General features: G+C 39.5%; 1 protein-coding gene across 9 annotated transcripts in view; it reads left to right on the top strand.

Annotated features, from left to right (window-relative positions):
* CASK (calcium/calmodulin dependent serine protein kinase) overlaps positions 1–27,744 on the top strand; it is a 490,261-nt gene that overhangs the window by 388,683 nt on the left and 73,834 nt on the right. For all 9 annotated transcript variants that reach the window (XM_037165398.2, XM_037165406.2, XM_037165435.2 and 6 more), the window contains 2 exons: positions 16,731–16,808; positions 19,425–19,505. In XM_037165398.2, coding sequence (XP_037021293.1) covers positions 16,731–16,808; positions 19,425–19,505 — 159 coding nt within the window. The remainder of the gene's footprint in view (positions 1–16,730; positions 16,809–19,424; positions 19,506–27,744) is intronic.

Raw genomic sequence — 27,744 nt, 5'->3', positions numbered from 1 at the left:
CTGTTGTAAAATACACATAACATAAAATTTACCCTTTAAATCATTTACCCAGAAAACTCATAATGGATTTAGTTAAGCTAGCTGGGCCCCTTTTTACAAAGACTTCAAGTAAGGATATATACTGAATTGCATTTAACCGTGCAATTCAGTGGCATTAAGTACATTCCTATTGTTGGGCAACCATCACATCTCTAAACTTTTTTCAGCTTCCCCAACTAAAACTTTACACCCATTAAACCACAACTCAGTATTTCCTTATCTCCCAGCCTCTGGAAGCCACCATTCTACTTCCTGTCTCAATGAATCTGACTACTGTAGGGACCTCATAGTGTAAGTGGAATCATACCACATTTATACTTTTGTGTCTGGCTTATTTCACCTAGCATAATGTGCTAAAGGTTCATACATGTTATAACATGTATCAGAATTTCCTTACTCTTAAAGGCTGAAAAATATTTCATTGTATGTATATACCACATTTTGTTTATCCATTTATCCAATATCAATGTTTTATGGTAGATAATTTATAATAGGAAAAAGATTCTCAAAATAAAGCTATCTGGTAGTAGGGAATAGTAGGGAATTTAGCCTTAGCTCTTTCTGGGCTTCAAGTGAGCTCCCACATTATACATCTTTGTAAAAGGAATGTATGAATTTCACTAAAAGTATTATTAATAACAGGAGTCCGTCTACTTCACGAGTGGCAAACACAAGGCCTGTGGGCCAAATCTGCCCTCCACCTTGTTTTATCTGCCCAGCACTTTGTTTCTGCCTTGCAACAGTGCTGAGCTCTCACTTAACAGTTAAGGAGTAGTTACATTTATACAGTCCTAAAGTTAAATTCGGCCCTTTGAAGGCAACTTCGAGGCTGATGTGGCCCCTGGAGAAAATGAATTTAACACCCCTGCTCTACTTCCCTGATTTGTTTAGATGAATTAATTCTTAAAACAAGGATTGGAATTTACTCTAAAATATCAAGAATAATGAATCAGCTTGTCCCCAGTACCAGTATTTCCCATTGAGTATCATTCCCTTTTATGACACCACAGTAAACTTTACCAGAAGGCAAAGGAATGTTCAGAAAGACTTGAAAGTGCAACAAGCACTGATTCTTCTTCATGCTGTTCTCAAGGAAAGGAGGGTTCCCCCCTCTTGCCGAATGGAATGTAATATGCTCAGTTGAAGAACATTCAATGGGTTGCAACGTCCACAATCCAGGAACAGAGTTGCTCCTTCTCTTTGTGGCCCTTCAAACATTATCTTATAAAACCACTTCTGTCAGACTGTCTTTGTTTTGTTCTCTTTTAACTTTTCCACAACAGAAATTCATTTTTGCTATAGCTACTTGTACAAATGCTTGGTGTTCACCTATGCAAAATAAAGGGCATATCTTAAGTCAAGAATTACTATATTGCATAAGCAATTAAATAAAGTACTATGTAACACCTGATATAAATGTTTCCTTTTAAAACAGGAAATTACTAATAAGATGTTCACTTAGTGTAAATACCATTTAACTATTATTGTATATGCTTCAATATGTAGAGTTCATTAGGAAATGAGGTTTTAACCCTTTTAAACAATATATTTGTGTTTTTAATAGAAAAGAAATTTACGTCATAGTGAAATGTCTCACAGTTGGGCAAACTTTTAAATCTGGTATTTAAAAGTGCCCTATTTCAGAAGGTTTAATTAAAAGAAAAGTACAGTCTTTATATATCTACATAGGCTTGTTTTCCCTCATGCTTTCTTTTGCTTGCTCAAGAATAGGGATTATGAGTTGTTTCTTACAGGACTTGATCTTAGAGTTATTTGCCAGCTGAAAAATTCCCAGAGAACAGTCAAGTTAGGTCATCTGTGGCCAGTGCTTGAGTTTCTCAGAAAGAGCTGCAAACTGGCCAGAATCTGCCCCAGTGGCTTACACTGTTAGTCCACTAAAAAGGTAGTCATTTTAGATTGAACTAGAAAGTCAATCAAGTCTTGACTTCTTAGAATCAAAAATAAAACTGTACTTGAAAAATAACTAAATAAAAATTTTTTAAAATATTATATAATATAAATAAATAAGTAAATAAATCATTGTAAGTGCAGTGTTCTAATGGGATTGAAATAAAAGCAAGTCTCTATAGACAAATAAAAGCTAAGCCAAACAACAGCCCCCTTAGGCGTACTTTCAGTGTCAGGATCCAAAGTGTTTCAGGAAATCTTCAATTGACCCAGATATACTGATTTTTAAATTTGCTATTTGCTCTCAGAAGAAAACTCATAATGGATTTAGTTAAGCCAGCTGGGCCCCTTTTTACAAAGACTTCAAGTAAGGATATATACTCCATCATGATTTTCTAAAACTTGATTTAAGCTAGCATTTCATTGCTATACTCTTCAGTTAAAGCTTTCTCAGGACATCTAACTCAAGGGCTTCCAGCATCATTCTTATTGTCCACCAAATATAATATACAGTACATTAGATATCCATTTCTAATTCAAGTTGCTCAATATAAACTAGGCCATAGTATTGGTAGCAGCCCCAAACTTTTCTCCAGGGAAAATCCAAATTCCAGAGTGAGACTCCTGCTAATTTATTATGGTCATTAGATATGTGGATGCGATGCCTTTTTTTTTAATGTGAGAAACAAGCTTAGTTTAAGATTTATAAATTTTAGCTATTTGCATTGTTTTCTCAACTTGTAAAGGAAAAGTTAACACACAGTACAAATTGCGAAAAATAATGTGCAAATAAAATGGAAGTACACTCTTAAAATAAATAGAGTACATTATCTCCATCCAGATGGAGAGTCATCTGCATGACTAATCTGAGTGCTTCTTCAGTTTTTTTAAGTTAAAATGATTTTTAGAAATTTTATAGGGGGTGAGGAGCAGCAGTGGGGAGAAGGCAACCCCAGCCTTCTCCATGTGCCCCCAAGGGGTGGGGTGCTAGGACCCCACTGCCCCTGGACCCCTGCCTCCACATGTGGCTCCTACCCCAGGACACAAGGTGGTTAGTCTGGCACTTCGGGAGGCGGTGGTGGTGAGGCATGGGGTCGGTAGAGTATAAAGTCTATTTAAAAAGTAGGCAAAGGATATCACAGAGTGTAGGTGGGGCAGTAAAGACCTCATGTACACAGCATGCCAACATATCAAAACTCTGAACCTGGACTTGAAGAGTTTCAATCTCTGTCACAACCCACACTGAATGGTGACCCCTGACCTTTGGGGTGGAAGCTGTTTGCCAGCTGGTCATCAGTGTTCCCAGGACTAGTCCAGTTCTGCTGAGGAAGACACAGAAACTGGGAGCTCACTGCTCTGTTAAGAATGAACCATCCCATGACATTGCAGTCACCCACCTGGGGTCCAAGTCCTTTTGCTCTTTAACATACAGGGGTGTCCAACCTTGTGGTGTCTCTGGGCCACACTAGAAAATGAAGGGTTGTTTTAGGCCACACGTTAAATACACAAACATTAATGAAAACCGATGATCGAAAAAAAAAAGGTTTTAAGTAAATTTACGGTGTTCCGTTAGGCCTCATTCATAGCCATCCTGGGTCACATGTGGCCCATGGGCTGCGGGTTGGATACCCCTGATAGGGAAACATGTGCGGCCTTTATCTCATTGGTACCTGGACAGCTTTTTGAGGATGTGAAGCTAGCAGGCTGGCAAATACTGGCCTCTTCATGCCTCCCTCTTGCTAGAATGTTCCTCATGAATGCCCCTCCGGTTGCTTTCCAGTCTACATGGAAGGCGTTTGAACTGCCAGTATGCTATAGGTTTCTCAGCTGCTTCTCAGAGCCAGAGGGCACAGAGAGTGCAGCAGTGTGGGCCAGGGTGCAGATAATCATCAGCAGGCCTGTGAGCAACTGGGCCTCCTGGGGCAGGAGCCAGGAGGGCACCCTGCACAGAGGCCAGAGGAGTTGACACCCAGCTGGCCGCCAGCCCCACCTTGGTTGCCTGTGGTCTTGCTGCTGATTTTGAACCCATGAGGGAGAAAGAAGCTGCAGACTTTGGCCTCTGGGTGCTAGATTCAAACAGTGACAAGTCTGTGGGCTGAGACATTGAGGAAGCCATCCACGAGTATACCTGAAGGCCAAAAGCAGAGTCCCCCAGCCAGAGCCATTGATGGGAACAGTCAGTGCAAGCCAGAGCCTTCTCGGAGCAGCCCCTGACTACTCTGTGTCCCCCAAAACTTGCACCTGGCTCAGGAGGTGTCCCTAGAAGCCATGTGGGAGTGAGCAAGGCCCCAGGCTCTGCCTCCTGGGTCAGCATAAGCAGCAAGGACTCCTTTTGAGCAGAGCATCCAGGTAGAAGTAGAGCAGTTTCTGAGTGAAAAAAAGACAATATGAGACCCCAAAATGTGACATGCCTGCAGATAATAAACCAGACCTAATGACAAATTGGCTGAACTGGCACTCTGATCCAGTGAAGAGCTGGTCATCCAGGTACACTGACAGAATTTCGTGGAATTTTGTGAGGAGTTTATCTTCTAGAAACATCCCAGGTTGGCTAAGGTGACTACACAGCCCAGAGGCCTCAGGTGTAAAGTCACCACTGAGCCAGACAGTTTGGGTGGCATGAAGCTGGCAGCCCCCAGGCCAGCCACTGACTGCTGTACTGCAAAAACCTAGAGTAAGGGTGGGGTCAAGAGAAACCGGGGCCCCAGGAGACACGGAATCAAGAACATGGCCCCGGTACACAAGGCATCCAACTCCAGCAGTGCCAGTGGCATCAAGGAGGCCAACCAGCTGAAGAAAAGAAAGGAGACAAGCAGGGACCAGTGCAGAAAACCCAGCTGGGGAAGGAGCAGACTGATCCTCCTGTCCACAGCATGAGCCATGCCACAGAGTATGCCTTGTCCAAAACCCATAGGAAAATGCTAGGCAAATAGAAGCCAGTGACCTCAAAGTTGGTGGACCTTGGCCCACGTGGCCTTAACCCTGACTCCCTCCAAGCTACCAAAGGAAACCAAAGCCTTTGCACCCCCAGGAAACACGACAGCCAAGAGCAAGTTTATGGACCAGTGCTTACATCGGGCAGACACATCACCAAGTCGATGTGTGCTGAAGCGATCCTGGACATACCCAAAATGATCCTGTCGGCTCCTGGGGAGGGCAGTGACAGACCCCTGTCTGCCAGCCCACTCCCTTGTCCCCTAAATGTGCCTTCTCACTCAAACAGTGACAGCAGCTCTATGGACAGTGACAACAGTGTACAGCAGGAGATTCAGATGTTTTGGGTGCTGAATGTACAGTCACGGAGTTTGCTGGCTAGAACAGACACCTGTCTGCAGTCTGTAGAGAGCCACTGCCATCATCTGGCCTCAACAGATAGGCTGATGGCCCCAAAGCCTCTGTATCTAAAACACTGAGCTGCAAAAAGAAAACAGAAAAGGCAACAGTGCCGTGTGGTGGGCCATGACCAAGAAAATGAGAGAGGTGATGAAGGAGCCCCAGACCCTGATCTTGGCCAGGGAAAAGCAGTCTGACCAAGAAAAAGCCAGCAAGGTCCCTGGGAGAGAGGGTAGGCAAGGGGACAGCCTGTCCCCTGCAGGACAGTCAGGCTGGGTGATGAGCATATGACCCTGAGTACAGGGTCCACCACCTTCCTGTGTTCCACCAGAACACAGGAAGGTGGTGGAGGTGAACAGGGAGAGTTCCAAGGACAAAAGCAGCTTGCTGGACAATGACAAGGACCTGGACACTGCCATGAAGGACTTGTTGCAGTTCAAGTAGAAGCTCAAAAACAGACACCAGCCTGTATGCAGGAAGAGTATCAGGTTCACCTGACATCAGCCACCAAGACATAGACCCCGGGTCAGCAGGGTGGCTTCCAGAAAGGGTGGGAGGACAGAAGCCCACACTTGAAAAACTGCCAATCCATGGGGCTGGATGGACATGGGAAATGGGAGAAAAAGTGAGTACTGTAATAGCATAAACAATTTTTTTTTTAAACCTGCCTCTCAAAATCCAAAAGAGACAGCAGGGAGGACTCACTAAGGAAACCTTCCAGCATCTTCTGCAGTTGGACAGAGGAAAGAAAGTCAGGCAGCACTGCACTTGCAGATGTGCCTCTGCCTTCCTGTCTGGGCAAACAGCCTGTGAAGGGCATATGTTCTACAGTGAGGCAGAGACCCACCACCTTCACTGCTCACCCACCAGCCCTGGCTCTCAGTTTGATGACAGCAGTTTCGTGGACAGTGACAACAACATCAAGCTGGAGATCAGCAGGTTTTTGGCCAAAAAGGCTAAGGACTCCATGAGCAGTTCAGAAATTCAAGGACGGAGTCCCACCACACCAGGCTGGGGAGTGTGCCCAGGCTACAACCACTGTGCTCAAAGGTAGTGGGCCCAGCCCTGGACCTTCAGCCCAGCATGTACACACCAAGGCAAAGGGGCAGGGGTCCCCTCAGCTGGCCCCTGGAGCAGGGGACAGCCTGCCACACACAGAGCAGGCCTGACTCCCTGCTGCTCTGTCCAGAGACCAGATGGTGCCACCCAGAAGCACCAGTGGAACTGTTGTCTGCCAGACGATCACCCGCAGGTAGGCGAAACCTTTATCCACACAAAGACCAAAGCCCACAAGGGGCCAGGCCTGCCACCAGGGATATTACTTTAAATCATCTATCCAGTTGTGTGGAAGCAGGCTGTCTGGCATTAAGCCCCAGTGGGACTTTGCCCATGACCTCTCAGAGCCAAAGTGCACTGATTTGGAGCCCAGAAGCCGATAGGGAGGGGGCAGCCACAGGCCAGCCTTACCCTCCATGGGGCAGTTTGCCCACCAGAGTTGTCTGCTGAGTGTGTGAGCAGTGCTGAGGCAGAAACATGGTGTGGCAAGGGGACCTGGGGAGTGAAAGGGAGCCCAGCCTCACCATAGACCCCAAGAAGGGCCTGCCCTTCACAGGCTTCTCCGTGCTGCTCTCCACTCAATTATTCCACTTTGGGAGTAATGTCTCCTTGGGAGCCAAGCCAGTCCACCCCTTCAGCCCCAGCCTGAACCTGCCTCTGCAGGGCCTGTCCCTCTCAGTCTCTGGGAGGTCCCAGCCAGCCATAGCCCTGTGTTTAGAAGCTCAAATTTACTTCATGAAGAAGGAGGGTAAGCACTAGCAGTGCTTAGCTTACACGACAGTAGAAACTTGGGTCCAGATGAGGGCATTTTAGACCTGTGGTAACTACGGAGGATGGATAGAGATGACTAGGACCAAGAGGCCTGGGATGATGATGCACTACACTGAGCAACATCTTCATGGAAGAGAATGGCCTCATGGCCAAAGTCCTCAAGCTGCGAGTATGCATCCTGGCACCAGCATGTATATGGACAACACATATATGGGCATGTACCTGTGTGCGTATATGGACAATGTGGGTAAAAGCAGGGAATAGGAGCCACTGTAACTGCCCTGTACATATGTACACTGATGAGAAATGATGCCCTTACTTAACACATGTGTCCTGGTAAATATGATTCTTATATCTTTTTTGTAAATTATTTAAAGTGCTATAATATAGCCATTTGATTTTGTAGGGCATCCCTGAGTGTGGTTTCTGTGGCCTCCATAACACTCACTTGGTTCTGCCTGTCACAGCCAGGTTTAAGTGACCCTGAGGCTGGTACTTTGAGGTGACCACTGTGGAAATATCCGGTTATGCTTGAGGGGGCAGCATTGACAGCCCCAAAGCACTCCCCGAGACCCCCTGCCTCTATCCAAAGGTTCCTGGACATCACTTGTTATAAGTGATCCCAGGGAAATGCCCGGAGCTTTTGACCAGAGAAATGTCAAAGCACAAGCACCAGCAAACACACTGGCCATGCTTCAGAGCATGTGGAAGTCCCAGGTGGGAGCTCATGCTGGTTACCCCCATTTTCTCTAGACCTGAATTGTCTCCTATCCAGTCCTGTTCAATGACTACGTGCTTCTAATAGCTCAGTAAACCTCTCTGAACATGGGAGCCACTGTTTTTTAGCCACCTCCCTACAAGGTAACTGGCAACCCATACATCTTAAATGTTCATGTCCTGACCTGTGCCAGTGAATGAGCCTAGACACTTTGATCACTGAGGACAGAGCCCAGTACTCTCCAGGGAAATGCTTTGGGTGACTTTCAACGAGCCTGCCTCCCATGGCAGGATGAGAGGACCATGTCCAGCACCGTGCAGCTTGGCTGTGGGCAGAGTCCTGGTCCTCTCCCAGTGCTCTAGGTGTTTGGGCTCAGGATGAGGAGGTGTGGCATCTTGTTCTACCTTTTCTGTTCAGGGGTGCACATGGCTACTGTAGACATAGGAGGGAAAGCTGTGTCACCTAGGTCTGGGCACTGACCAGTCACCACATTTACATGCAATTGTCCTGCAGATGTTCATCAGTCACCCCAAGTTTTAGAACTCTCCATCACAATTTAGCTACAGTGGTCCTGGGGCAAGGTTTATTTTGCAGCCAAATGTAGTTTGTATTCTGACGTGCAAGTGAGTTTTCTGAACATCCCGCACCCCTGGGTTTTAGCAGTGACTCACTCTTGTGTCCAAAAGCAGACCTGCACTGGCACCACAGTCAGTGTCTGCTTGGTCCCATGCTATGACAAGCAGGCCTGGGGAGTCCAACTATCCCATGGCTGCCTGATGTGCATTTGAGATCTCTGTTATCAAATATTCATTCACTCACGTGCTTCCAGGAAAAACAGTTCATGTATTCTATGCTTTACATTTTATTTAATTTGGATACTCAAAAACAAAAATCAGCTTCTTTTGTATATGAGAACTGGCTTTTTATTCCTAATAAATCAAGCACTGCTCATGAATCAAAAAAAGATATTTCAGAGAATATATATTTTTAGCAAAAACAATTTTTAGTGCTGATAGCATAGACATTTTTTTACCCCATAAAAGAAAAATGCCCTAGGTAGTTTTAAATTCTTTTTGTAAGTCATAATATCCCAATGATGCATAATCATGTTTAGATTCATAAGATGGACAGGTTATATAAGTTCCTCCCAAAATTTTATTGTGGATCCTCCAATGTTTGAAAACACAATTTTAAGTTTTGTAGTGTGTTTCTTTTAAACTTAGTTTCCCATCACGCTGTCTTTAGACCACTGTTAAATATACTGCTCTTTTCCTAGTTTGGACTATGTCACATTTAATGATGCCAAAGATCTTTGAAAGGGCATTTTCATATTTTTAACCAAGAGAAAAAGTTTATATATAAACTTGAGCAGGAGAAAAATAGATTTTTATATCTCAGAAGATTTTTCTCTGATCTCTAACTTCTGAAAATCAGTTCTACCACCAGTTCCTTATATTTTAGTATTGAATCTCCTTTTCATAACATTTTGCCAGATTTCAAAAATTTTTTTAAAAAATACTATTGGATATTGATGGCTGATCTGCTGAGTTCACTGAAAAGATGTGCCTTGAAATTTTGTTCTTAATCACCAGATTCTTCAAAGAAAATGTAAAGAAAGTTCTTAATGAGATAGTCTGTGTTTCCACAGCAAGTCATTTCAATTCCCATTATTGTACAATGTAAACTTGTGAACACTGCTATTACATACTCCACAGCTAAATATTTGACTCTTGAAAACTTTCTTTCTTCCCCAGCAAGAAGGTTCTTCAGTATCTTTGAAGTTAAGTGCTCAGATGGCAGTTGCTAATGAACTTCAATGTTCCCTGCAACTCTACAAATTCATTCATTATTTGGTCCATATCCACAATATGGTTGCAAAAGCTATAATCTTTCTCAACTAATATACAGTCTGGTCCTTAGATTTAGTTTTCTATAGGCCAAAAACTTAGTGAACATAACCCAGTGACAGTAATTTTATAGGTTCTCTGCCAACCATTCCATTTTAAATATGTCGACCTTGCTAAATGCTACATATAACTATGAGCAAAAAAAAAAAGCTTCTAATTGAGGACTAGAAATCAGATGAAACTGAGATGTAATTGAGTATGTTAAAAAATGAAATGATTTAATGTTTTGAATGTAAATAAAAAGTGACATATTAACTGATGCCTTCTTCTTTCTGTTTGAAAGTACAAGTTTCAGAAGATTTGAATTTAATATTACCACCAACTTTATTCTGCTTTGTTCAAAATAACCCATCCCAAAAGGAACTGTTCTTGTACTCCTTAAGGCAGACAGATAACGCATGTCCACGTAGCTTATGTGTGGTCATATCTGACCCAGCAACAGAAACTGGCAGGAAGCCGGCCTATCTGTGCACAGACACTGTGAAACAGTCTGTTTCCCTTGCAGCTGTTTACATTTCCTCATTTTGCTGGGGTTTTTTTTTAATAAAAAGTGCTGAGGTTAGGTAACTAATTTTATTAGAAAGAGAAAACAAGCTAATAGATTCATTCTTGTTTTCTCTCTAGGGATATTTATTAACATTCTTCCCTTTCTCCCTCTACCTCACCTTCTATACCTCAGCTTTACAAATACATTTGATATCTTCACATTTCAGGAAAGCAAATAGCAAAAGGATTATGTTCTGTCATTTCAATCCACCTTGAACTTAAGCTTCTAGAGCAGTCAACTACAGCTCTCAGACTAAATCTAGCCAGCTACCTCTCTTATAAGTAAAGTTTTATTGTAACACAACCATGCCTATTCATTTGTGTATTGTCAATGGCTGCCTTTGCCTACATGGCAGCGTTGAGTGGTTGTAACAGAGTTCAAATGGTGTCTGAAATATTTACTATCTGGCCAGGAAAGAATTAGGATTCTAACATTCTTTAATAGGGCAAGACTTGTAGTTGATTGGCTAATGTCTTTTAAATTATATTTAGTGTATTTTTTCCTACAGTCTATAAGTGATATTTTCTGAAGTTCTTTCCCCAGATATTTGGTGAAGGTGTCTCACTGAAAGCACGAGACTTTATGTATTACTGAATTATAATATAAGCTAAGGAAATCTGGTATGAAAGAAAGGGCAGCACATCAGGCGGCCTTGGTTTAGTCCCTGCTACTCTGGCTGCAGAACCCTGAACTTGTCACTAAACCTCACTGGACCTCAGCTTTCTCCTTAAAATGGAAGAGTCAAATCATAAGATCTTAATATATCTTATATATATATATATATATATTAATATAACATATTAATACATAATATAAATATTATTATATTTGAAGAGTCAAATCAAAATATCTTAATATATAAGATCTTTTCTGCCTTGAACAAGTTTATGCAGTAAGTCATCCTTGAAACATACAAATAAAGAAAAGAATTAAATATGGTCCGAATAGAATTTCTTAATTTTGAAGGAAATATTTTAACTATTGGAATGATAAATAATGTGTGGTTCCTAAAGAAACAAGCTAAGAAATAAGTATTCCCACTGCTTATTTTGTTACTTGAAATTTTTAAAAAATATCTATTTACAGTTCCTATGCACCAGAGTTCAAATACTCAGTTTTTGAAGAAACATGTATTAAACATGTATTGTGTACTCAGCCCCATGCTAGGTGCCATTATGGGATGTCAAAGGATTCAAGAGTCTGGTCACAGAAAAAAGAGGAAAAAAGCACTTTAACAGCTTGTTCTATAATCTTGTCCTTCATACAGTCTTTACCCTCTTGGTTGCTAATGCCCTTGGTGTGGCAGGCATCCAAATCTTGGCTCTGCCCTTGGTTGCTTCTGCCCCCAGGGGTTAGTCCACAGCTACATCTGGGTCCACTTGTTCTGTGTAGACAGCCCTCTTAGGCAAGGATCCATCAAGATGTCTCCAGCCAGATTACTTTCTGAGACAGGAATTCGACTCATGGGAAACACACATTCTTGCCCCAGCATACAAGTGTTGGCCACCTTATCCTCAGAGGCTGTCCCTGAGGCAGACTCCAGCCAGGAAGAAGGCAGTCAGCAGTCTCTTTTCACTTGGGACCCCAAACACCACCAAATGCCCCAAGAATTCTCTCTTACACAGGGCTCCCTCCTCATGCACCAAGACAGGCCTTATAAGTTGCTGCAACTCAGCAAACATTCCTTCAGAGAATGAGATAATGAGTTCTCCTTGCTAGCACCTCCAGTTTCTGAGCATAGTTCTTTTGGAGTATCCACTGTCCTTTACTTTCATGGGGAAGAGGGCAACTCCCTCTCCTTTCTTCCCCATCAAGAAGGGGAAAATCAAATACTTCATCTCCTCATCCTGTAACTCCTACAGATTCCAGGCTTCTGCCTCTGTAGGCAGAATGGGGTCCTGGGGTGAGTGTGGAAGGACCATTTTGGGCACTTTTCAGCAAGCCCTAGAGGGATGATGTGGCAGCTTTCTAGCCCACTTGGTGCTACTTGATTCCTATCAACCTTAGGAATCAAGGCTTTAGCTGAAAGTCCAAAAACAGGCAAAGTCCCAAATCACATTATTCTGTATATTCTTTATACTTCATGGACTCAGGGAGGGAATAAAAGGTGCTGAGAAAGAGAAGCTACTGCTTTCCTTTGTTCTCAGAACCCAACCGTCTCTCACCTGCCTCCACACCTTGACCCAACTTTACATGAATTTGAACTTTGAATTCTGAATTTTGTAAACATGGCCCATAAGAATGAGAAGTGAAGAAGCTGCATATTTCTCACTACTGTTTTAAACAGTTGAATGTTACATTGCATTGAAAGTACCTCCATTGATTACTTTTTATTTGCTTTGACACATTTCTCAAATGCTTTACATTTGTTATGGTTATCCCTAAAATATTTTGAGTCCCCTAGGCAAAAATATAGTAATAGAAATGGAGCAGGGTGGGGGAAAATTGAAGGTTGGCATGTTATGCATTAACATGCAGATAGTCACCAACTTGGGGCTGCTCACAAATTCCTTCCAGATGATATTGCTGGAGACCAGATTACTCTTAGGTCCTCAAAGGGATCAAACTGTCATACATTTCTGGGCCATCGTCTTTGAAATTTGTGAGTCCTTTGAGGGCAAGAATTTTCATCTTTTTAATCCTTGTAACCCTAGTAAATAGAACCCCACTGGCTAGTGCATAGTAGGACCTTAATATTGGATGGATGGGTGGACAGACGGATGGACAGACAAGCGGTCACTTCTTCCTACTGATAGTGATATGAGCTCCTTTTCTGCCCCTTCTAGCCTGGGTACTTACTTGCCTTTTTTGTTCATGAGCAGGCAGTTGAGATTTATCATCTGTTCTTATCCGCATGAACACTATCCACTCTGTCCAGTGCCTATCTTGAGAGCTCCAGCCCTGTACTCTCAAGAACTTTAGTAACTAGCATCTAAAGTGCTCAAACAAGTAACAGTTGTCATTGCTATTATTCTGTTACTCTTACTCTCAGAATTTAACAATGGGCATAAGTTATAAATACCTAAGAAGTTTATTAAAGCACAAACTTCTAGACCCCCCTTCCTTCAAATTCTTATTCAATAGGTCTGGAGTGTGGCCCAGAAATCTGCATGTTCAATAACCACTCCAGCTGATTATTCTATGAGTCCTCAAGAAATCACACTGACATAAGACCTAGGGAACCATACTTGGCATAGTAAGATCAAGCCAAAAATAAAATGTCTCCAGTGACAGTGAGAGGAATTCTTAGACTTGTGGAATTTTTGTTGCTTTGTGAGTAAAAGCTACTGTGCATTTATTAAATGTGTAAGTAGAAACTAATACTAATCATAGCTGAAAAATCTGAGAATAGGACTGGTAATATCCCTTGGTCAAGAAGACAAAACTTACTTTTGGCCAAGATGGATGCGTAGGTGGAAACATAGTGCCTCCTCGCACAACCAAGTTTAAAGACAACAAAGTTTTGGTAACAAAAATGCAACCAAAACAGACAGAAAATTGAACTGTGTGGAAGTCCGACAACAATGAACCATTCAGCCAGACCAGCAAGAGGGGTGGAGTCAGCGGCTGGCGGAGCAGGGTTGCGCAGGAAAAAGTGGCCAGACTGACCCAGGCACACAGGCGGGGGTTGGCAGATCCCAGGCGCAGTGTGGCAATGGGCAGACTCAGTGAGGGCTCAAGGCGGCAGGCTGACCACAGTCACACATTCGCATGCAGATAAACCAGGCAAAGGAGGGGGCAGTGAGAGTGTGAAACCAGGGCCACAATGACGGGAATTAAAGCCTAAAAGCACCAGTTGGAAAAACTTTCGGGGGTTGAGGTGCCAGGAGAAGCTCCCAGGCTCACAGAGAGTTTGTTGGAGAGACCCACAGGGTCCCGGAGGGTACACAGGCCCACACACCCAGGAGTTGGCACAAGGGGGGTTGGTTTGCTTGCGGGAAGCAGCAGAGGGGATCGAAATCCAAGAGAGAGCAGAATGAAAGCCATTGCCCCTCTCTGACCCCGCCCCCACATACAGTGTCACAACCCAGGGACCTGTGTGGCCCTGCCCTGGTGAACACCTAAGGCTCCGCCCCTCATACATAACAGGTGTGAACAGACCAAAACATAATGGCTCAAGAAGAACTCAAAGCCCCAGAGCCAATACTTCTAAGCAACCAAGAGATAGCCAACCTATCAAATGCACAGTTCAAAACACTGGTGATCAGGATGCTCCCAGAACTGGTTGATTTTAGTCACAAATTAGAGGAACAAATGAAGGCTAAACAAAGTGAAATGAAGGGAAATGCACAGGGAACCAATACTGATGGGAAGAAAACAGGGACTCAAATCAATAGAGTGGACCAGAAGGAAGAAACAACCAAACAGAAAAGAATGAAGAAACATGAATACAAAAAAATGAGGAGAGGCTCAGGAACCTCCAGGACATCTTTAAATGCTCCAACATCCGAGTTATAGGGGTACCTGAAGGGGGAGAGGAAGAGCAACAAGTGGAAAACTTATTTGAACAAATAATAAAGGAGAACTTCCCATTCTGGCAAAGGCAATAGACTTCCAGGAAATCCAGGAAGTTCAGAGAGTTCCAAAGAAGTTGGACCCAAGAAGGAACACACCAAGGCACATCATAATTACATTAGCCAAGATTAGAATGAAGGAAAGAATCCTAGAAGCAGCAAGATAAGGGGACAGTCAGCTACAAAGGAGTTCCCATCAGACTGTCAGCTGATTTCTCAAAAAAGACCTTACAGGCAAGAAGGGGCTGGAAAGAGGTATTCCAAGTCCTGAAATCCAAAGACCTACAACCAAGATTGCTCTATCCAGCAAAACTTTCATTTAGAATGGAAGGACAAATAAAGTGCTTCTCAGATAAGATCAAATTCAAGGAGTTCATCATCACCAAGCCCTTATTACATGAAATGTTAAAGGGACTTATCTAAGAAAAAGAAGTTAAAGAAATATGAACAGTGAAAGGACAACAAACTCACAGTTATTAACAACCACACTAAAACAAAAGCAATCTAAGAGGATAGCTAGATCAGGAGTAGAACCATAGAAATGGAGATCACATGGAGGGTTAGCAACAGGGGAGTGGAAGGGGGAGAAGGGGGAGAAGGGACAGAGAATAAGTAGCATAGATGGTAGGTACAAAATAGACAGGGGGGCAAGAATAGTATGAGAAATATAGAATCTAAAGAACTTGTGACACAGGGACATAAAGTGGGGGAATGGGGGAGGGGGCATGCAGGGTGGAGAGGAATGAAGGGGAATTATGCCAACTGTAATGGCATAATCAATAAAATATATTTAAAAATAAGACAAAACTTTTCATGGTAGAATTAGGCATTATAAGGTGATAGTGCCATCAACCTGTAAAGCCTCTTAAGTTTTTTTTCCCAAACAGTAGCATTCCAGAGTTTTTTAAATCTTTGTATTGTTCATGTACTTTTTAATTTTGTTCGATTATCAATATTATGACATGTCAGGTGATGACTATGTCTATTTTGTAAGCTTTATATATTTCAAATGTGTTTTTTTAACTTACTGATCCTTACTGGGGGGTGGATCAGGAAGAACCTCTCCACTAGCATGGTTGTGCATAGTAGGGGAGTTAAAAAAGGACAAAAATTAACTGCCTCAAAACTACCACGTATTTTAGAAAAGTTAGGGAATAGAAGTGGCAGACCAGCCAAGATCATTTTTAACTTGTCATTTTTCAAACCAGATTATTGAATGAGACAGTTCGACTGAGGTAGAAATTAATATTTTAACTGTATTTCTACACTACAGAGATTTTTCTCTAATGAAGTAATTTTCTTAAGAAACTTAAAATTTTGGATCATTTAAATTTGTGGGGTTTTAAAAATATATTTAGATTCTTTCAATGTCTTCTCACATTCTGTGACTTTCAAATTCAAAAGGGAAAAAGGTTATGTCCTTGATTTCCTGTGTAAGGGCACCAGCACTGATACTGTTAATGAACATCTCTAGTAAAATAAGCACAAACCTTTTGTGAGAACATTCCTTCCTAGAAGGAGTTGGGTTTGCCCTTTCCCAAGATGCAGATTTCTGTGAAAATTCCTTCAGTCGCATCTTGGCCAGAAAGCATTCTTTCAAGTTACTCTGTATTCATCTTACTAAATGTTGCTTCTATCAGAGGAAAAAGTACTGTGATTACTGAAATATTGATGAATTTAAAATAACAAGGCAATTGCCACTTTGACAGAATTTTGGGCCATCTCTTTAAAGGTGATTTTTTAAAAAGGTATGCATATGGCTCAGATTTCATCAAGTTTCCTTGAATGATCAAGAAATGATTAACAAGAAGATCCCACCGAAATCATCAGCCTGCCTTTTTGAGAGGAAAATATTGTTTAGTGAAATAATAAATATGAAGCTCTGATTTTTAGCAAAGAATGATAAATGTTGACTGGATTTTCTTCTTTGCTTTTAGCTGTATGACAAAATCAACACAAAGTCCTCACCACAAATCAGGAATCCTCCAAGTGATGCAGTACAGAGAGCCAAAGAGGTAAGTGACATATTTTATAAACACATCTGGGTGCATAATTGCTGCCTTTGTTGAAAACATTTCTACTGCACAGGAAGCAGTTTCCTTGAAGTCATAGTTGAACCATTATACTCAGATTTAGCATTTCTAAGTTTATAACTTAGCATTTACATACAGAAAAGAAAAAAAATCACAGAGCAACATTGCCTAGATTTCTGGTTCTGGTTCTGCTATGTAAACTTGAACACGTTAATATATTAATTTTGCTTTTCTTTTTAAAAAAGATTATTTTATTGTACTTGGTGAAAACACACATGCTCTGAAAATTTGAGTTGCTTTCTTAAGGTGGTAATGTTTGAAAGTTAATTAAATATCTGTAGCATCTAAGTTCAGAGATAACTCATTTCTGTAAATTGTCAGTTGATGTGTATCTGCCACAGACTTTAAAACTTTTTAAATATAGAAATATAAAATTGCAGAAAGCTTGGAAAATAAAATGAAAATGAAAAATACTATGTTAGGGTAATGGGATTGTGGACGAATTTTTCTTTTCCAAACTTTCCAGTCACTATTCATTTTCATATAAATTTTTATATAGTTACAATCAAAATGTATCTTTTTTTTAACCTAACATTATATAATGAGCATTTTTCCATGTTTCCACTTGGTCCTTATACACAAAATATAAGTTCTAATGATGGCCTAATTTTTCTGTTATTACTAAATTATAGTGAATTAGCAATTCCTCCATTGTTAGATACCTAGTGGGATTTTTTTTTCACTTTTTGATGTTATAAAAGTCTTCATGCAAATAAACATTTCTCCTTGAAAAAGATTGTTTCTTATGAAGTGAGATTACTAAGTGAAAGAATATGAAAGAACCCTGACCATTGTGGCTCAGTTGGTTGGGTGTCATTCCACAAAGCAAAAGGTTGCTGAATTCCAGTCAGGGCACCTGCTGTGGTTGCAGCTCCATCCCTGGAGACAACCTATCAATGTTTCTCTCACATCGATGTTTCTCTCCCTCTCTTTCTTCCTCTCTTCCCCTCTCTCTAAAAATAAATTTTAAAAATCTTTTTAGAAAAAGAATATGAAAGATATCATTTCTTCCCTGGAAGATTTTAAACCCAAGACATATACTGTAAAATACCGTATATTCATTGAGAAACAAGACCTAGGACAGGGGGTTTCAAGGCCTGCCCACCTCTGGTCAGGGCCCCAGCCAGGAGAAGTCCTCTCTTACTTAGGAGACCACACCTCTGTGTTTAAAATTATACATTGTGAGAGTGGTAGGGAAGCAGAGAGAGTGCATTTAGATAAGAAAGAAACCCTGTAGTTTCTATTTGTCCATCTGTTTCCTGAATTGGTTGAGTAGCACTTAGGTATACTGGAAACCTAAGGCTTAGCCTGAGTGACCTTGAAACATTCCTTCCTGCCATGGTATTAAGATTCTTCAATGGGAGATGAGAGGTTCCTACTAAATGGATGGCTTTTGTGCCTCTGGCATCTAGTCCTGCTGCAGTAATCCTTGACTGGTTCAACTTTTGGAATTGAATGCAATTTGTATAACCACTCTGTAAGTCCAGCCATCTACAGTTAATCATAGTGGTTTGTTTACTCTGAAAGACAACAGAAGTTTACCCAAGACTCATGTCACGTGATTAGATTTTAAATGTGTAAACTCCATCTTGGTGTTAAGGGATAGCTTTTGGAGAACAATTTCATTTGAAAACAATCGTTTTTACCTGTATAGAGAAAATGTTAACAACTAATTAGTGAAGAAAATTTCAGTGAAAAGAGAAATGTGTTTTTTTATTATTATTTTCTTGGATGCCTTGGCAATTAATCCTAGGAACCATTGGCAGAGCAGTGGTTCTGTGTAAGTGAGAAGATGAATGTGGAGAATAACATTGATTCTGCAAAGGCTGCAAAGAAAATTACTCGTGTTTTTCTTCTTTAATTTGTTTTTATTTGAACCTATGTCATTTTAATCATTCTAAAAGGAATTGACAATTTTGTTAATGTAAAATAAAACTGTTATTAACTTTTATTACAGATTCCTTTTGGTGAGTTTGGTGAGTTTGGAAAAAAGTTTGCGGAGATAATTTACCATTAAGTTAATTAAGTTACACTTGTAATAAATATGTTGTACACTTACTATTTTGTATTTTTCAATAACCTTTTGAGTTATCATTGGATAATGTAGGCAAGGACTATTATAACAATTTTTATTGTTATTGTCATCAATGTAGTTCTTTTACATATTAATAACCTTTGAATAAAATATTGTTTTTTCCAAAATAATTATTTTTTCTGTCAAAAATCCATAATTTTTTAATTTAAAAGACTTCTGTATTTTTAAAATTTTGCATCCTCTCTGTACTATTACATATCTTGCTTATTTTTTTATTTTTTTAAGGTTTTATTTATTTATCTTTAGAGGGGAAGGGAAGGAGAGAGGGAGAGAAATATCAATGTATGGTTGCCTCTCATGCGTCCCCTGCTGGGAACTGGCCTGCAACCCAGGCATATGCCCTGACTGGGAATCGAACCACAATCCTCTGGTTCACAGGCCTGTGCTCAATCCACTGAGCTACACCAGCCAGGGCCATATCTTGCTTATTCCTTATTTTTTAGGTATTGGAAGAAATTTCATGTTACCCTGAGAATAATGATGCAAAGGAACTAAAGCGTATTTTAACACAACCTCATTTCATGGTAAGTAACAAACTTCCACAGAACTAAAAACTTTCTTTCAAAAGAAGTTTTTAATATTTTTATTTTTATTAAAGTATAGTTAGCATTCAATATTACATTAGTTTCTGATATACATCATAATGATTCAACATTTATATACCTTATAAAGTGATCACCACAATGTCTAGTAACCATCTGTCACCATGCAAAGTCATCACGATATTATTGACATATTCCCTGTGCTGTACACTACATCCCTGTGGCTTATTTATTTTATAACTAGAAGTTTGTATGTCTTATTCCCCTTTACCTTTAAAAAAGTATTTTATAATCCTCATAAAATAACCATCTTCATCAAACATTTTTATTCATATATCAGACTTAAAATTATACTACAAATTAATACCAAATGCATTAAGATTCTTTTGTTTACTTGTGTCACAGTTGTAGATGCTGTTTTTGAGGTGGCTCTTCAAATACCATGTGGCCATCAGACAAGGGATTTGCTTCCTACAGGGTAGTACTTAAGTCATTAGAACTGTTTATGTTACCTAAACCACAGAGAGCCCAAACTGGAGACAGTTCTCACTAATAAAAAATTCTCTGAACATAGGTGATATATTACAGTAATTACATCTCTTCACAATGCAGAACTCTTATACTTTTCTTCATTTCTACTATTTAAATGGATAGCACCTGTATTTAGTCAATTATTACAAAGCTAAATGGCTAACAAAATAGATGAGATACTTTTCTGTAGAAGAAGGTTCATAAGTTGTCTACCTAACTGCAATTCAAAAGCATAATTACAGATGGGAATTTATATTAAATATAACATTTTTAAAACATTTGACACATCAGGTTCAAAAGACTATGGTATATTTACACAGTAGAATTCTACGCAGCAGAAAGAAGGAGCTCCTTTGCAATAGCATGGATGGAACTGGAGAGCATTATGCTAAGTGAAATAAGCCAGGCAGTGAGGGAAAAATACCATATGATGTCACCTTTAACTGGAACATAATCAACAAAAGAAAAAAGCAAACAAAATATAGACAGAGACATTGAAATTAAGAACAATCTAACAATAGCCAGAAGGGAGCGGGGAGGGGACAGTGGGGAGAAGGGTTTTCAGGAACCACTATAAAGGACCCATGGACAAAACCAAGGGGGAGGGTGGAAGCAAAGGAGGGAGGCGGGGTTGGAGAGAGGTGGGGGGGGAAGAAAATACAGACAACTGTAATTGAACAACAATAAAATAATTTAAATTAACAAAAATAAAATAAAACATTAGACACATCAGTATATATGGAATATGTGTGGAAAATGGAAAATCCAAGTGACTGCCCTTTGGGAGAAAATCTGACTTAAAAGGTATGTTCTCTTTACTACTATGAGGTGAAATTTTAAAAAATAACAGTAACAGTGTAAATGTGTCATATCAGTGACTGTGAATTTTGACGTATATTGTACTGTGTGATACAGTGTGTTAAAACATTTACCTAGGCATTGAAGTAGAATTTTTCCTTAAAGTAGAATTTTTCCTCAAAGTGACCACCTAAGAAGAAACAATAACCATATTCACCCTAACTCTCCCACCCAAATATGAAAGGCTGAAATCAAGTATAATCCTTGAGAATATTTGACTTGATTCCATATGGTAGCAGCACTCTCAAGTGAATTACGGGAAACCAGGTTCTGACTGTACCTGTTTGTATTCACCTGCAGAACATTCTAATACATGCTGACCTACTGAAGCAGGTCCCATCCCCAGTGAATGGGCATGTGTCACCTCAGCTTGATAGTTCTCATTGAATTTATTTTTTAAAGACTTTATTTATTTGTTTTTAGAGAGAGGAGAAGGGAATGAGAAAGAGAGGGAGAGAAACATCACTGTGTGGTTGCCTCATGCATCCCAAACTGGGGACCTGGCCCACAACCCAGGCATGTTGTGCCCTGACTGGGAATCGAACCGGCAACCTTTCAGTTCACAGGCCAGTGCTCAATTTACTGAGCCACATGAGTCAGAATTTATGATGGTATTTTATAGTTGTTTTTACCTGTTGCACAGACCAAGAAAATGAAGAAACTTCTTGCCTTACTAGTCTCCTCAAGTTTGATAAATCACAATGTCAGGAGTTAATTATCCTTATGTAATATTATCTTGTTCCCTGATTGTTTCATATGTATAAGCCATGTTTCCCCATATTGTAATTAATTCCCCTTTAGCCATCATGCCTTATATAGTGTAAAAGTGGTTAAAGCTGTGGGTTCAGATGGATCTGGGATTGAACTCCAGCCTTGCCACCCTCAACTCTGAACTCTCACTCTCTGAGCCACCTTTATGAAGTTAGAAGAAGAATTAAGTAGATGGTATATCTACCATGCTTAGCACATGCCTGATACATGCTTGATGCCTAATAAATGTTAGCTAATGAACATTATTAGTTACTCCATAGTGTCTTATCATATGTACAATATATAGTATGTTCTCAGTAAAACTGAATAGGCCCTGGCTGGTATAGCTCAGTGGATTGAGTGCGGGCCTGTGAACCAAAGGATCATGGTTTGATTCCCAGTTGGGGCACATGCCTGGGTTGCAGGCCAATTCCCAGCAGGGAATGCACGAGAGGCAACCATACATTGATATTTCTCTCCCTCTTTCCTTCTCTTCCCCTCTAAAGATAAATAAATATAATCTTTTTCAAAAACTGAATAAGTTAGGAACTTGCCCATTTGCAGATAGATTAGCCTCGCCTCAACTGTTGTGTTCAGTGTGTTTTCTGTAGATACAAACCTGAACATTTCTGATAGATGTGTCATTCTATAAATTGCTAAATGACTTCAGCTCAAGTCAAAGAATGATATATGGCCATTTGAGACCTGTAAATCTTTCAGATTTGACGTAAGCTAAATAAAGAAATTAACATATACCCAAATAAGAGCCTTTTTAAGGCTAAGTTAAGGTTCTTTTCAAAATCATTAACACTCAGATACCTCCATGTCTCACAACTTACCTACCTTCAAAGCCTTGATTATTTTGATTTTCTGAAGTCAGAGAGAAGTTAATGTGTGTGTTGCTATTAGTACACATTTTCAGAAGTAATAAATAGTTCTTATAATTTTTGAATAGCTAGATGCTTAAAAAATATTTCATTCATTTATCAAATATGTAATTGCCTACCGTGTGCCAGGTACCACACTAGGCACCAAAGATAGTGGTGCATAGGACAAATAAGGTCCCTGCCCTCATGGAACTTCCATTCCATTGGGGGTGGTTGTGAGGATAGATAGGTGGGCGAGACAGATAGTAGTAAGCAGGAAAACTACCAAGATAATTTCATACAATGATAATAACTATGAAAAAAGGATAATAAGGTAGAGATGATAGTAAAGTGGGAGCTATTTTAGATAGTCAGGGGAAAGCCCTTATGAGCAGTTAACACGTGAACTAAGACTTGTTATGTGAAAGAACCAGCCTTCTGAATGGGCAAGCCTGAGGAAGAACAAAAGCAAAGGCCCAGAGGCAGGAAGGAGCTTTGTAGGGTCAAAGGACAGAAGAAAGGCCATTGTGGCTGGGACATAGTGAAAAATAAAGCAAGTGGTACAAGAAGAGCTAGAAGATAGGTCCTTCCAGGCCATGTTAGGGAGTCTGGATTTTCTCGATTCCTGTAGGATGTCACTGAGTGATTGCAAGCAGGAAAATATTATCAGATCTGTGCTTTAGAGGTTGCTGGACCTGATGTGTAGAGAATGGACTATAGGGGGATAAGAGTTAAAAGAAGAAAGCCAATTCAGAGGCTGCTATGAGAAGTGGTAGAGGCTTGGAGAAAGATGGGGCTGGTAGAAAATTGACAGCTTGAGATTCTGCATCACAGATGGTTGACTATGACAGGACTTGCTGATAGATGGGATGTGAGGTGGTGTGATTAATCCCTTTTACACTTCACAGAGGAAATCGTGTCCTTGAAAGGTAAAGGGGCTTGCTTGAGGTCACTCACATAGTAAGCGGCCTTCATGTAGTTCAAAATACAGATCTTCCTGGCTCAAAAATCCATGCTCTTAAAAGTGGGTTGACATTTTGATGGTTGCCAGATGGAAGGGAGTTTGGGGGATAGGTGAAAAAGGTAAAGGGATTAAGAAATATAAGTAAATTGTTACAGAATAATCATAGGGATGTAAAGTACAACATAGGGGATATAGTCAAAAATATTCTACTAACTATGCATGATGTCCGATGGGTACTAGATTTATAGGGATGATCACTTAGTAAATTGTGTAATGTGTATACCTGAAACTGATATAATAATGTATGCCCACTGTAATTGAAAAATAAAAAAATGATATTTAAAAATTGCAGAAAATTTTAATCATATAAACATTGTAAAATCATGGTTTCAAAATCTTAATATTTTGAAGAAATATTAAAAGCTAAAGGGAAATATTTTAATGCCTATAATATGTTGTTATTATGCCAAGGTTTGGGAGTTATTCTTAGTTATTCTAAATATAAATTATATATTTAATTTCACAGTTATATGTTCAATTATCTGGCTTTTCCTTTGTTTTCTGATCATTGAAATATGGAGATTTCACATTGACTTACCTGACACTTACAAATGCAGACACTTGTAAATATTTACAGTAATTCAAGGAAGAATAAGTGTAAATTTAAAAGATTATTTAAAATCTGTACTCTAAAGGTCTTGAAAAATATTATCACACTAGTCCCTTTTTCAGTTATTCCATTTGAAAGGCTGATTTTTTTAAAAAGAAGAGATCTTTTGTTTTTTGCAATTGTAAAATATAAAACAGTAAAGATAAAGACAAATATTATTAAAGTTAATACTTTATTTTTTGTCTTTAAGATATCAGATCTAAAACAGAAGTTTTTAAAAGCAAATTTGTATCATGCTTTCCAAAAAAACAAAATGGTTAAAATAACGTTAGGTTGTCATTAAATTTTCATTAAGAGATAAATTTTATGATTTGTAATTAAGAAGCCAGAGGAGCCTTGGCCAGATGGCTCAGTTAGTTGGGACATTGTCTAGTACACCACAAGATTGCTGATTTGATCTCTGGTCAGGGTGCTTGCCAGAAGCAACTGATTGATGTTTCTCACATTGATGTCTCTTTCTTTCTCTCTCCTATTCTGTATCTCACCCTCTCTCTTTCTCTACCTTCCTCTCTAAAATCAATAAACATATCCTCGGGTGATGACTAAAAATAAAAGAAGCCAGAGACACTAATTTTTGACCCTGAAATTAGTATTTTTCCATTCATTTGAAACTAGTCAGATTTTTTTACTCATCTGAAGTTGCTAGTTGTTTTGTCTGTATTTTAACAGTACAAAAAATGAAAGTATTTCTTTCCTATTACATAATTCTTACATAATTAAAAATAACAGCTATTTCACCCTGGCTGGTGTGGCTCAGTGGATTGAGTGTGGGCCTGTGAACCAAAAGATCGCGGTTCGAATCCCAGTCAGGGCACATGCCTGGATTGCAGGCCAGTTCCCAGAAGGGGCCAGTTCCCAGCAGGGGGCGCAAGAAAGGCAACCATACATTGATGTTTCTCTCCCTCTCTCCTTCCCTTCCCCTCTAAAGGTAAATAAATAAAATTTTTAAAAAATAACAGCTATTTCAGCTTAGTAACAATTGCTCAGTCATCCCTCATTACATATTTGAAGAAAAATATTCAAACTTTGATTTTCCTGCCCTGGCTAGGAGGCTCAGTTGGTAATTACATTCCAAGCATTGTCTCATATACCAAAAGGTTGCCAGTTCGATTCCTACTCAGGGCACATACCCAGGTTGCTGATTCGATCCCCAGTCAGGGCACATATGAGAAGCAACTGATCAATGTTTCTCTCTTACATTGATGTTTCTCTCTCTCCCTCTCTTCTTTTCACTCTAAAATCAATAAAAACATATTCTCAGGTAAGATTTTTTTAAGCCCCCGATGGGGTTTTTGTTGGCATACTCTTAATGGCTTTTTAAAAACAATCTGTTGCCCTGGCCAGCATGGTTCAATTGGTTGAGCATCATACTGCAAACAAAAAAGTTGCTGGTTCAGTTCACAGTCAGAGCACATACCTGGGTTGTGAGCTCTTTGCTCTTGCCCCTATTGGGGTGCTTGCAGAAGGCAACCAATGTTCCTCTCTTTATTCCCTCCCTTCCCCTCTCTCTAAAATAATTTTTTTAATTTTTAAAAAATAAAAACAATCTGTTAAGAGGCCCCATGTTTTCTGTTTACATATACGTTGGAGGTTTGCATTAAGTTTTATTTTGTGGTAGCAATCTTTTACAGTGGCAAATTGTGGTTAATATCAAGTATGTCTTTATATGATGACCTATTTAAGCATTTTTCTTTTAAACTTCAATTTGGGCAACATTTTGTGATTGTGACTTTATCCTTCCTTACAAGTAGTACATTAAAATACAAGTGTTTGCTTATATATTTAAAAGGATAAATGGAAATAATTGACAAAAAGCAGTGTAAACACTTTCTCCAACCTGTGTGACTGGCATCATAACCTGATAAAAGCTTGGTTCTCTGTTTACCTGACTCTGTATGAGGACCATATCCTCCAGTCAACAAAGCATGTTTTTAAAAATTCACTAACTGTAGCCCTGGCTGGTGTGGCTCAGTTGATTGAAGCATTGTCCTATAAACCAAGAGGTCATGGGTTCAATTCCTGGTCAGGGCACATGCCTAGGTTGTAACTTCAGTTACACGTACAAGAGGCAACCAGTTAATGTTGCTCTTCCTCTTTCTCTCCCACCCTTCCCCTCCCTCTAAAATCAATAAGCATGTCCTTGAGTGAGGATAAAAAAATAAAACAAAATACAATAAAACTTACTAATTATGGAAAACATCTATAATTGATACAGTTAATTTAAGCAGATGAAGTTTTTCAGTTTGTCTGTTACTGATTTTTGCTTTCTGCCCTTAGTCTCTTAAATGGCCATAATTAGAAAAATGGGCATTTACCCACACTTGGGCTCAGGGTACCAGCGCAGGGTGTAGTCAGGCAGTGGTCAGAAAGCCAAGATCCCCAGGGCCGTTGTGGAGCCCCTCACCCAGACCCCAGTTTCAACCAGCCCTCTGAAATCTTGGAAATATTTGCCATTTCCATTAGAAACCCAAATGCATATATGGCTTCAAGTACATGCTCTATTAATAACAAATCACTGCATTGTTAATTTCACTGCATTGTTATCTTATTTTTGCCTCATATACATGGCTTAAAATTAAAATAGCCAAATCATAACTTTGATAAGCCTTTTAACTCAATAACTTAATTTGAGATGCTAAGAGTAATATTTTTAAAGTGATTTTAATTGCATTTCGTTATCACGAGATATTACATTATTATACAGATCACAAATTAAAACAGAACTGTATTTATAGTTAGCACACAAGAAAATATAATTGGTATAAAGCTCCAAACATACCGATAGTCAGCTGTAAAATTCTCTTTGAAGTAGAAATGTTAAAATATTCATGCTTATTAAAAACTTTTTTGTGATGGCATCAAAAGCACAGTATGTAGAAGAATATTCACTTTTAGGAAAACAAGATGACATATGCAGATATCAATACAAAGAAATCACTTTTTCTTTGTTAACAGGCTTTGCAAAAGAAAATCATAATGATAATTGTTAACTTATGTTTCATTTAGTCAGGTGCTCCAAAAAGTAGAAATGAATAAAAATATCAGGTAGGATTAGATTTTGAGCTCTGTATCATGTGATATTTTGGAAAAAATTTTCAGGTACACATGTGTTTTTTATTTATTTTACTAAGCCATATGTTATAAATTATCTGTATGCTTTGGGTTATATAACAGTTATTGTTAATACCATCAATGAAAGATACTTGCTCAGCACACCAATTATTGCACTGTTTATTTTTTTCATTTGTTTCCATTTTAAGTCCCAGCACAAATTTGCCATCTCTATTTACAGATGATTCTTTCTGCTAAATTATTTGAAATTGCATTACGTCAGCCTTTATTTGAACAAGTTAGTTGGTGCTTTCTTATAGCAACAGGCAGTACCTCTAACCCAGGTAATCAACAAATACATGCATTCATTGATTTACTCATTCATTTATTTGTTCATTTTTTAATTTATCATGATTATTTGTCATAAAGAAACCAGGGTATAGTTGTATCTAGGTATAATGGGCTATGAGTCCTCTGTAGATGAGATATACCTTTAAGAGTCAAAGAATAATTTTATGTATGTTTATAGAA

Source organism: Artibeus jamaicensis, unplaced genomic scaffold (genome assembly GCF_021234435.1).
Source record: "Artibeus jamaicensis isolate MK-2021 breed Jamaican fruit bat unplaced genomic scaffold, CSHL_Jam_final contig_60, whole genome shotgun sequence".
NCBI lineage: Eukaryota > Metazoa > Chordata > Mammalia > Chiroptera > Phyllostomidae > Artibeus > Artibeus jamaicensis.
The sequence above is the reverse complement of the archived record's forward strand: the minus strand, read 5'-3'. Positions and strand labels throughout refer to the sequence as shown.